Source organism: Anarrhichthys ocellatus, unplaced genomic scaffold (assembly GCF_004355925.1).
Source record: "Anarrhichthys ocellatus isolate YVR2014 unplaced genomic scaffold, GSC_Weel_1.0 scaffold8, whole genome shotgun sequence".
In the NCBI taxonomy this organism is placed as follows: domain Eukaryota; kingdom Metazoa; phylum Chordata; class Actinopteri; order Perciformes; family Anarhichadidae; genus Anarrhichthys; species Anarrhichthys ocellatus.
In genome coordinates, this window is record NW_022280038.1 from 9,052,947 (window position 1) to 9,064,948 (window position 12,002).

Here is a 12,002-nt window from a genome sequence, read left to right on the forward strand (position 1 = left end):
AGCTCTCTCGCCTCCTCGCCACACCAGTTAATTGAAACGCTTTGTGTCCACACCCCAACTCAAAAATTAATGATGCGACAAATACCTAACAGCATGTCCTTATCGAGCCATCTCTCCATCAACAGTATCTACCTTTCCATCTATCCAGCTGCTGTCCGATAGGCACCCTGCCTTTAATTACGCTCAACACGGGTATCTTAAACACTATCTGGCAAATGAAATTCAATTAATCACTTGGTGTATATCATCTCAGAAAACTGTGAAAATGTCCAAGATGATGTATTGAAATTGCTTATTTTATCAAAGGAATGGCATTGCGAGGAAGCAGCTTGGATTCATGTTTACTTCCTGTCAGCTTATGTCTTTCACATACGCTGCATCAGCAAATAAACTGGGACACATTTGTCATGTTTACATTTACAACTGTGAAGTGGTCGACAGCATAAAAAACAGCAAATGCAAACATTCACGTAGCTGGAACAAGAAGTGATATTTTGGCGTTTTTACATGATGACTATTATGATCATTGGATTATTGAGATAGCTGATGATTAGTTTTCGGTTGATCAACAAATTAATGAACCAACTAATCATCTCAGCTCCAGTAATTTCAATTTTAAAAATTGGCAAAATTAAACTTTTGTTTAATGCACAAAAAAAATCGAATCTTGAATAAAATCATCGTGTATGCAAATGATACTCTGCTCATACAGTGATTATAAAGACCTAACCGAGGCCTTTAAGGTTAAGTTGCATGATGTGTAAATCCACCTCGATGGCAAATTAGAGTATATTGATGAGTTGAAAGCTGTGTGTCTTTTTAAGAGGCTTTGAGCTGTAACAAACAAATTCAATTACCGCTTTATCTTCCTGACTCAGCATTTTTCACGGTCACAGGATAGAAAATGGGAAGAGGCATTCAATGTCAGCAGAAAACGTTACCTTTGCTCACTCTAGTAATTGTAACAAAAATAATTCATTAATGCCTTTTGTTCAATTTACACAGTCTGCTGTAATTAGAATCACTTTAACCTCTAATTAGTTCAGAGTAAGACTGCTGCTCTGGCCCCAGTGCTCAGAACCGTGGACACTGAAACGAGTGGATATCAGACAACAGAAACAACAAATTATTAATCTGGTGATGATAAAGTGTGTCTGTTCATCTGAAACACATTTTGCTTTTGTGTCTAATCATTTTACCAATGAGCCACACATGTTGATATCAAATGGATCAATCCGTTGCGAATTAGATAATTTGACTGTGGACTCGTATCTGTTGAGGTGAAAGCTGATGAAAATGTAAATGAATACAATCAAACCTAAGAAATGAAATGACTTTAAAAGATACTGCTCCGGAAAATGTAGCTTTGCAAAAGTCTATCCTTCAGTGGACAAACATTCACATCAGCTTGTATGTTACTTGTAATGTCGTCTGCTGTATTAACTGAACTCCTCTTGTCCACCAAACTTCTGCTGGTATCAACAGAACCTCATTTAAAATGCATTGTAGCTAGTCTGTGGAGATGCTGTGCTGGAAGTTGTGTTTATGCATGTGCTCTCTTACTGTATTGTCCCACTTTTCTATCCTCATGTTATTCAGAGAGACCACCTCTAGTTCTGCAACCAAACTCCTTATCAACCAATCAGCATGAAGCCTGTCTGGCAGCACTGACGGCTACAGTGCTGCTGGTGGGGTTTCTTTCTGGGATTTCTAATATATACTGATGCAAAGCTTTTCCTGCAGGTTAAATGAGCACAGTGACATTACGATCCACAATCAAACAATCCGCACTATGCGAAATAACATTTCAAGTGACATTCTTGCCATTTTGCTAAGACCAGTGACAAATCAGTTGCTGGGTTTTATAGTTTGCGTTTGACATTTATGCTCTGTTAAATGATATTTATCACCCTTGCTGAGATTGAAGATTAAAAAGAACACCTCGGCAGGATGCTAATGCCACACACGTCCAATAGAACAATGAAATACTGTATCTGGTTCAGAGTCCTCGTGTCCACATAAAACTGAGTGGGAAGCTTTCAAAAACCCCAGAATGAATCAACACTATCAACGTTACAAGCAACTTGCTTGCAAAAATAGTTTTTAAAATATTTATTGCAGCTTCTGATGTGTAGAAACCACCAAAAGCACACAAAGCAGACGACTAAGAAGCGGTTGAGGATGCCGCGAGGTGTGGGCAATGAGATTCAAGCCCATCTCTATTTCAGACAGCATTCTTCATGAGGAAGATCATTTTCTGCTGAGAATGTGTTCGGTGATGTCTGCACATCAGAAGCTGTGGTAAATATTTTCATTTATGCAAGCAGGGGCCTCTCCAACTTCTTGGTTTACAATCCTGCATTGAAAAAGAAGAAATACTGCAAATATGAAATCAATTATTATAGATGTTTAGAGCCTGTGATTTGACATCTTCATATTGCACCGAAATACGTCAAATGACCACAACGTATTAACAGCGCATTACGTGGTGGTGGCAGCACAGAAACAATTTAACGTTAAGGCAACAACACTACTTTGTTAAGTTTAGGGGAGAAAATATCATGGTTTGGGTTAAAATAACTACGCAAAAGTCTCCTGGGTGAAAGTCCTGCGTTTGACCAATCCGTCCACTGTGACCTCAGCGACGTAGGATGCTAGTTGACTTTCCATCGGCATTGCTGGGGCTGACGGATCATTTTGAACACATTACGTGCCGCCACTAGATAATTGACTTTTAAGAGGTCGTGGCCATTTCTGTGAGATCAGACAAAAATGGTTTCAGTCCAGATCAAATATCTAGACAACTACTGAATGTAGTATCATTACATTTGGTTCAGTTATGGTGGTCCCCCTTTTTCCTCTAGCATAAGGAGACCATAACTTCAACCCCACAAGCCGGAGCACTTAAGTGTTCCACACGTTCATACACACGCACATGTATTTGTCCGTCCATGTACTATTGCAGTTTGTGCAGAATGCAACATTTTCATTGCCGGGTACTTTAATAAGTGAAGCAAGCTTACATGCTAAATCAAGGTGGTGAGCGTTAGCTGCTGCTCTTTGTAGACTCTTTGTTTTGTTGTCTGACAAATTGTTAATCGTTATTAAGACTGTTCCAGATAGAGTTCTGGAGAATTAATTAACAGATAAATATCTACGCTTCGTGGAGCCCAGCTCAACAGTCCCACTAACTTTCATTCTTAACATTTCAAAATCCATGAAATGATTAAAAACAATAGTTGCATTCAGCCCACTGAACTAACAATGTTTAGAGGCTGTTGTTATGTTGCACCTCTCTTTTACTCCAAATGCTGCACCGGGATGTGTTTTTTTGAAAGCACTCCCGGGGGATGTGGTGGTGACTGAAAGGTGCACACATGAACCTTGATGTTATCATGCTGTGCTTGGGGATGTGAGTCAACTGGTGAGGCTCAGTTTACAGTTCCCCCCGGCACATCATTTGTATGAGGTCACCAGCCCCATGAATCGTTTCCTCTTTCTTGTCCTCCGGTCTATCTTGATGACCTCACTCAAGGACACGGAGTGCTTAAAAACCGTCTTTTTCCAGAATAAAAGACAGAAAGGAAGACAACACCTCGGCCTATCTATCCCTCCCACATACTGGCAATTCATGCTTTCCAACATACGGGGTAAGCCCATGGCAGCAGTTTGCCATCTGCAGTTGCTGTTTGAACCTCTGTCTGGCTGCTGAACACAAGCCACAGGCCAGCACCAGTAAGACATGCTGAGCTCACGATAAAAAAGGACTGCAATAAACAAAGATATCACTCTGACATGATAAGCATATGGGCTATTAAATCGGGCACACAGCGGGAAGTATGTAGTCGCTCATTGCAGGAATAAATGCCTCGGCGTATCATATTTGCTGCAGTTAAAGAACCTCGGATGAAACATTTCGGGACACTTGTTATGCTGAACTAACTTTGTGCGACACGAGAGAAATATAATATGTGACAGAGGTTTTTTTTTATCATCTCGATGGGTGACAAAACGAAAACTGTGTTTTTAAATTTCACTTCAGCAAAGGGCTTCTGTGGCGCCGTCAGTTTACAGGGAACCGTGTTCATTTATGGAAGGAGCCTCAGTGTATTGTGTAAACTCACCAGCGCTGCTCATACTGGTGAAATTAAAGACAATAAATCAGATTGCACTAGTTTGATCACAAGCATTCAGTACACGAAGCTAAAATACTCTTTTATTCAATTACTAATTAGCAAACTAGATGGTGCACGAGGACGTTCTTTATTTCTAAATGTTTCTATACTTTTTTTTATCATCGGAAGAAGTGACAGTGACTGAACATGACCTTTGATGACATCATGCCCTCTGCTTGGGGGTGTGTGTGTGTGTGTGTCAACCGGTGTGCTCTAGTTTATAGTTTCCCAGGGTGCTTTGCTAAAAGACAAAAGAAAATGTGACTTTTAATTTACGTTTGCCATTTACTCCTGCTTGAGTAATGTTTACTACAAACTACAGTGCTCACCCATTTCTAAAGATGATATGTCTTCAGCAGTAACACATGGGCTGTGGGGTGATTGCAGCCATTAAAATGTTAAGTCCAACAATATAGAGGGACTGAAGGGCATTGTTGTTTTTGGTATTTTCGTGGGATTTAGTGATAATAGCAGACAAAGACAGACTATTGGCTTCTTTGTCCTTTGATAGTGGAGGCCTGTAAATCACATACTGACACAGATTTGTGTTTATCGCCATAATCACTTTCATGCAATGCCCTTAATTCCACATATACTGCCTAAACGGTTACGCTCAGAAACAAACAATAAAGCAGGGTATTCCACACGATCATGTTTCTTTTGTCTTTTCTGTCTTCAGATCAAATTTCTGAAAGTGGAGATGGAGAAAAAAACCAAAATCATCAAGGATTTACAGCAAGAGGTGAGTCATCAAAGTTTCATTTCAGGCTGGTTTCAACCCTGCATTCAGTGTTTGGCTTCATGAGGTATATATTTAACCATAAAGGAAGCATTTACTCTAATTCACTGATCAAGAACCCACTCCTCCTGCTTTGCCTACTTCCATTTCATTTAACGATTTTGTGTGTTTGCCAAATGCCTTCTGAAAGTCTCCAGAGACTTGGCCCGAGAGCTCGTTGCTTTCAATCAAAGGTGGGCATACGCTGGCGTGAATACATCTGTTTTACCCACTACTTTGAAAACACTGCAGGCGGTCTTTGATCATGATTGCGATCGCGACTGCGATGGTGAGAAATTGGTAGCTCTTCTCCTGCCTCTTCTGACGATGGAAGTCTATCTGCATGATTGTTGAACATCAGTGCAGGATAGTTCGTCGAAAAGATATTTTTTCTCTCTCTCTCTTTGATTCTGAGGGAGCTGACACCAAAGTCTGACATTTACCGCTGATGCCTTAGACAGCTGGAGGGAAAAAAAACCTCTACTGGCAAATACTATTGTAGGTGTACTGAAAATATGTGACACCACATTATCTTCCATTTGGCTTGTTATCTGTAGGAATTTAAAAAAAGGAATAAAATACAGCAACAAAAAAAACCTATTCAAACCAAAACAAGACCATTAAATGCAACACAGCTACATCAGCACCTGCTGCCTTTAAAGATGCTTTAAGTTGGATGTTTCCTTTGGGGGCTTCGGTTTGTCTGTCAGCTGTGTAACAGGGAAAAAATAGGGAAAGAAATAACAAAATGAAACCTCTGCAGACCAATCCTGTGTCAAATTAAATGAAATCATGCAGTGCCAGCCACTTAATTGATTTTTACTGAATTTGGTAGATAAGGAAGAGCCTTTACTCGGTTCAAGGTGTAAACGCAGAGAGCCTGCTTCTGAATGACGTGAGCTTTCTAAAGCGTTTTTTGACTCCACTCTCAGCAGAAATGCAAATGCAAATTTGAGCTCATTCTGACTGCATTCATTGAGTAAATAAGCTTTTGAGGTGATTAACTTGTCATCTGGAACCTTATTGACACGGCAAAATACTTCTAGTACCCTCATAATTTGCTGTAAAGCATTTTTCAAATAGCTGTATGAACTTATGAACACATGGTGCCTTGGGTATTATACAGATATTCCCAGCTGATTATAATTAAAATATAAAAAGGCCCATGATGCCATATTATGGTAACAGTGCTGTATGTTTTTTTTCTTGCTTTTTGAAATGCAGGCAGGTACATTAATAATTACAGCACAAGATCATGAGGAATGATGATGAAGAGATACTGAAAACTGCCTCGCCACGTTGCTCTCTGCTGCAGCGAGAAAACTGATTTTCGCCAGATGTTCGAATTAGTTTGAGGCCAAATTTGACTAAACTCTGCTTTGGTAACGTGATAAAGTGTCTCAAATGATGAACCAGATCATGACATAATGACATCAATTTAGGGTGATCAAACTGTTCAGAGAAGTACCCGCCATAATGCAGGTTTCTGTGGATTCATCAGACGTGTGTGTGAACATCACAGCACATCACAAAAGAGGATCAGATGAGTGGCATTTGTGTCGCGCCCTGCTGGGGGGATAATGTGATTTGTTTCAGTCAAAGTTGATCAAAAGTGAAGGATGAAATGAATTCATACCTGGAGATATAATAAAAAGGTTTATTTCTTAATTTGTGAGGTTTGATCTTTAATCCAGCAAAGGTCGGGAAAAATGTGTCTTTCCAAATGTTTTTTAATAAAGAAAGTAATTCAACATGTTTATTAGACCTCAAGGACACACACAGTGTGTTTTGGTGAGTAAAACGTGTCACCATGCAGATCCTGCTTCTTTTCCATCAGTACGGTACACGATGTACCATCACAACCACTCAGTCACTGCTCTTGTGATATATCCTGGCAACGGGTGTCACTGTAGATATCCACCAAAGAAATAGATCCAATGAACAGTAATAGTTTCTGAAGTAGAAAAGCCTTGAAACATGTTTCATTGCATTTAAAAAGCAATATCTCAAGAAGATATTTAATTTATATGAATGCTGGTGAATTTGTTCCTGCGTGCTTAACTCTGTAAGGGGTAATCAGAGGTAAATGTGGAGACGCTTCCACAATCAATCAAGTCATTTTCACAATAGGAGTTTGCACGTGTTGGTAATACTGCGAGGCAGATCGCTTTAAGTGACTAAATGACCCATAGAGGAGGCCATGATTTGACTTTGTAATGAACAATTAGGGATTTCTTTAGTATTAAACAACGTCTTGATCTGGAAATAGAACAGGTACCAAGACGCTGACAGGGAGGCATGAAAACGGTCTTTGCTGTTTGGTTTTCTGCTAAACCTCATTTCCATAAGTCAGCCATCGGTGTACACACTGATCTTGCCAAAACTAAGAGCTGGCGAATAGCGTAGCCGTCAGTTTGACCGGAATTAGATTTAACTGAAAATCGAGAAAACAATCATCAGTTTTGTGGTGGAATTGCCACGTAAATGCTTTTGCGCACCAAGTGAAGTAGCATTGAGGTTCGTTACTGAGATCTACTCTGCTGGCGGGAAGACGAGGCAAAGAGCTGGAGTACAAAGGGAAGCACCTGCAGAGACTCAATGCTCCCCTCTAATACCAGTGCTTCATTGTTGACATTTCGAGGTTCGCCTTCCTCTATTCCAGATCTACATATCTTGAACTTTCTAGGTCTGAGGGCCTTTATGAAAATAATCACATATGGGTCATCCGTGGTCAAGAGAAGTCTGAACTTCCCAGACATCTGTGACACTCTGGCATTTAAGTCACGGCTACACGCAATGGATCCCGAGAAGCATTCCCCTGCATCTATTGCACTCGTTGAGTAATAGAACATTTCTTGCGTGCAGAAACTCAAAGGTCAAAAGTGTTTAAGCATTATCATTTTGCTGCTGCAGAGTCCACTCTCTGCAGTACGCTCTCAACTCTGCACCGCAGAAAGGGACACATCTGACAAAACCCTTGCATCATGACATACATTATATACAAGCAATGCTGCATCCCTGTTGGTAGGTAACTGTACATTGGTAGTTTTCAATGATGTTTGATACTAATCATTTATTTCTATCTGTTATAATTCAACTCTTAAAAGGAAATTAAAACTTTGTGCATTTTTTTTCCAAGGCCATAATGAACAAAGCAGTATGTTGTCGACGGTGTGAATAATATGGCCCGTCGTGTTCCAATTAGAGATACAGTGCACTCCTTGCGACCGGCTCAAATAAAAAATAGTATTTCCTTGAATATTAACATGTCTGAAAGCATAGATTATTTCATGTTAATCTTGAACCTAAGAATATTTCACACATAGCTTCCATCATATTCGATAGTCTGGTACTGATACGAGAGCCCTGAAGTAAATCTAAACGGTTTTAACGTTCAGCTTTTTTATGCTATTTTAGAGAGCTGATTGGACTCCATGATTATTTCTGCAGGCTGCAGTTTACTGCATTATACTGGAGACGTGTTTCTAATATTTCGTCAACCACATTTGTATCGATAAAGGTTGACGAAATATTACAAACCTCTCTCAGTTCAACAGAAATGATAGAAACTATACATCACAAGCTTAATGACGGCAGGATTTACTGCAGAGCCTGTTGCGTGAGACTGCATTGACTTAGTGTATAAACCGCCACTCCCAGCTAAAGCGCGAGTATACATCCTGTATTGTTCTAATGTGATACCATTACTCAGACTTGTGATTCTGTGGCCATGTAATGTGTACAAAAATTCCTGATCGAGCTGAAATGAACACTTGTAAAGCTAAGCATTCCCTTTGTTTACACCGGCATTCGGAATGTGTTTTTTATTTGCACATCACAGTGAACTGTGCGGTGGTGTCAGCGGGGATGCTTTATGGCTGCCATCCACTGTGAAGTCATTATCAATGATTTGCTTTCAGGGCTTATTATGAGTATTTTGACGGAGGATGATTTACAGACCGACTTGGATCCCGCTGGGATTCATCAGGTTCTCACAGAGCATTGTAATAGACAGCTTTGCCACACACTCGGCTCCTTGCTGCTGATGCTGATGTTTTTCCGTCCAAAACGGCTTCCCGTCAGTGTCTCCTGCCTTTCATGTCTTCCTGATGTAATTTCTCCCGCCTAAACGGCAGAAAGAAATCATGCATCGGGGCATTTACTGGATCTCTCAGTGAGAAGAAAAGTGAGAAGAAACCGAACTAGGCCGAAAACGGCATCATTATGTTTATTAAACAGGACAAAGACAAAACAGATGAAACCACTGAAGTTAATAGAGGTTTAATATCATAGTCTAGCAAGTCATGTAGTTGTTGTTTTTATTAGAATTACCACTGATTGATGGTATGAAGTTACTTGTTCATGATCTTCAGAAAGTGCTAAATTGCAAACATTAATTTCAAAATCTTCAGTTTTATTGTTATTTAAAGTGCAACAGAGGCACAAATAAAATTAGAAAATGGTAGGATGTACTCTAATTGTGCATAACACATTAAATCCATCTGTGACTGTTCTTATAGTGGGGCAGTAAATGCCTGAATGTTCTGTCTTGTGAAAAAACGAACTGATAATAATGACCCATTGTCTCGTTATATCTCCACACGATGCATTAAGCTGCATGGCATTTCTGGCTTGGGGAATAAATGGCCTCATTGCTCCTCCACCACTATATTACTCAACATCTGAATAGTCACTGCATTATTAACACAAAGACGTGCCCAACGCCATCGAGACCCCATCAGAACTAATTCCACACATATGATCACTGACATGCATTGAGAGCAAAAGTGTGCTGACAACACTGGAGGGGTTAAGTGAAATAGAGCGCGGCGGGTGACGGTATGCCATGTCATTCCTTTGCACTGAGCAGACAGGGTGAAGTACAGCTTGATCGATTGCGCTCACGTATCGGAGACAGCAGGCCCGACTTGTTACACAACAGCGACGGTGGACTTGACACCCGGCGAGAGTGACGGCGGTTATTGTAAATGAAACAGGTGTAGGTAGATGACAATGACAGATTAGAAGTGCAGTAACATGTTGTGTTTTTACATAATTACCTATATTTGTTTTGTTTTTTCTCTGACTAAACTGCATGTTTGGTGGTGTGGTCGGCTAAAAAGAAAAAGGCTATAATCATTATCATCATTAACCAAACCCCATCATTCCAATAGCGGACGGTATACAGGAGTGGTTGCCATTTGTACAGCTTGTGGCCCTTGCTTGCAGGTTGCATTGGTCTACAAATGGTAGAAGGTTAGCCACGGAGAAAATGTCTATATCCCAAATGTGAATAAGTTTTAGAGGCATGATGGTTTAAAATCATCCAGTAATTCACAAGAAGAAAGACTCTCAAAAGCAAAGTCTACGAACTAAACTTCTTGCAAGAGAACAGGCTGTTCTTGGACTCTTTGTTGCTATACTTATCCATATACAAACTACAAAATCAATTTGTTTGTGATCCACGTAATCGTGAACTAGGAAGTATAAATAATGATACGTCGGTGTAGGGAGGAGGTCAGGGTGGACGGGTCGGTCGAAACGAACGGAAATTGACCCATGTTGCTGGAGAACGCGTGAAAAGTGAGGAATTCATTTTCATAAGGAATCATACAGAACGCTGTATGAGGATACGTTGAACAGAAGATATATATTTTTCTGCCCACCTACGCTGTCAATACTCTCATGACCTGAAGAAGGTTGCGAACCTTTCACTGGTAGGAATCAAAGCTATGGCTAAGTTATGCGCAGTATTTTTAATATATGATTTTTTTTCTTTCATGTGAGTAAATTAAGTTTCTTCAGATTCAAAAAAAAGGTCAATATGTTGCCCCCTAAAGCGTGTGGAACCAGATCTGTGCAGCTCAGACTGCAGACTTGTGTTTGTGCTCTCAATACTAAAAGAAAACAGCCATGACATCGTCGTGCACTGAGCATGAAATCTTAAACAGTTCATATGATGCAGATGCAAATTTGATGATCATTATATTCCTGCACCGCGAGTTGAATAATGTGAAAGCATGTGAGCTAGTGAGCCAACGGTCAAGCTAAAGATGCAGGAAATTGAATTTTCTCCTTGACGGCACATGATGTGCAGCACAAAAACACAGACGTTCCGCAAAACATCAAATAGCAGCTTAACATCGCCGCAGTTTATTCTGACTTTTCTCAAGGAAGTCCAGATGCATGGGCAATTCATTTAGATGCAAATAAAATCCCAACAGCAGATCCATGTGCCTTTGCTTGCTATGGTAATATGCAAACAGAACACGCAATGTGAAAGTAGCACAAGAATCTCACAGCCTTAAACTATGTGATTGAGCCAGATGCCCCCCCCCCCCCGACAGCCTGAACTGAAAATACAGCAGAGCTTCTGGCTGTCAATCGCACGTCAAAGACAACGGCCACGTGAGATCCGTCACTCAAACTCTTTTTAAATCTAACATGCATGAGATCCACAAAACGGAGATAACAGCACAGATGCAATCAACAGCAACTAACGACATTTCTTAAAGCTGATTAGCAACACGATCAACACCCGCCTTGTTACAAACTCAGAGTAAAAAGTTCTGAACGTGCCTCATCGGGATGATTTAGGGTGAAACTTGTGTGATTTGTTCTGCTGTCTGCCCATCCACCCTTCTGGTTCTGTGTATATGTTGGCGTTTCTCTCTTCTACAATCCTTTTGTAATTGCCTTGATTCTATGACTGCGTATTGGGGCCACAGGTTTAAAAAAAAGACTACATTATAGAGCCCAGGGGAACGGGGTAATACTCAGAGAAGAATGCACAGAATTTCCAAAATTATAGTCGTAAATTTACAACAATAAACATGGACATTGGGCGAAGGCAGGGTACACCCTGGACAGGTCGCCAGTTTATCACAGGGCACATATAGATACAGACAAACATTCACACCTACGGGCAATTTTGAGTCTCTAAATAACCTAAGCTGCATGTCTTTGGACTGTGGGAGGAAGCCGGAGAACCCAGAGGGACCCACGCTGCCACGGGGAGAACGTGCAAACTCTTGCTGTGAGGTGACAGT

At 40.5% G+C, this 12,002-nt stretch overlaps 1 protein-coding gene across 1 annotated transcript in view; it reads left to right on the forward strand.

Moving 5' to 3' along the window:
- Positions 1 to 12,002, forward strand: part of luzp2 (leucine zipper protein 2) — a 149,667-nt gene that overhangs the window by 81,136 nt on the left and 56,529 nt on the right. Inside the window, exon 5 of the mRNA XM_031848593.1 lies at positions 4,855 to 4,917. Within this exon, the coding sequence (XP_031704453.1) occupies positions 4,855 to 4,917 (63 nt within the window). The remainder of the gene's footprint in view (positions 1 to 4,854; positions 4,918 to 12,002) is intronic.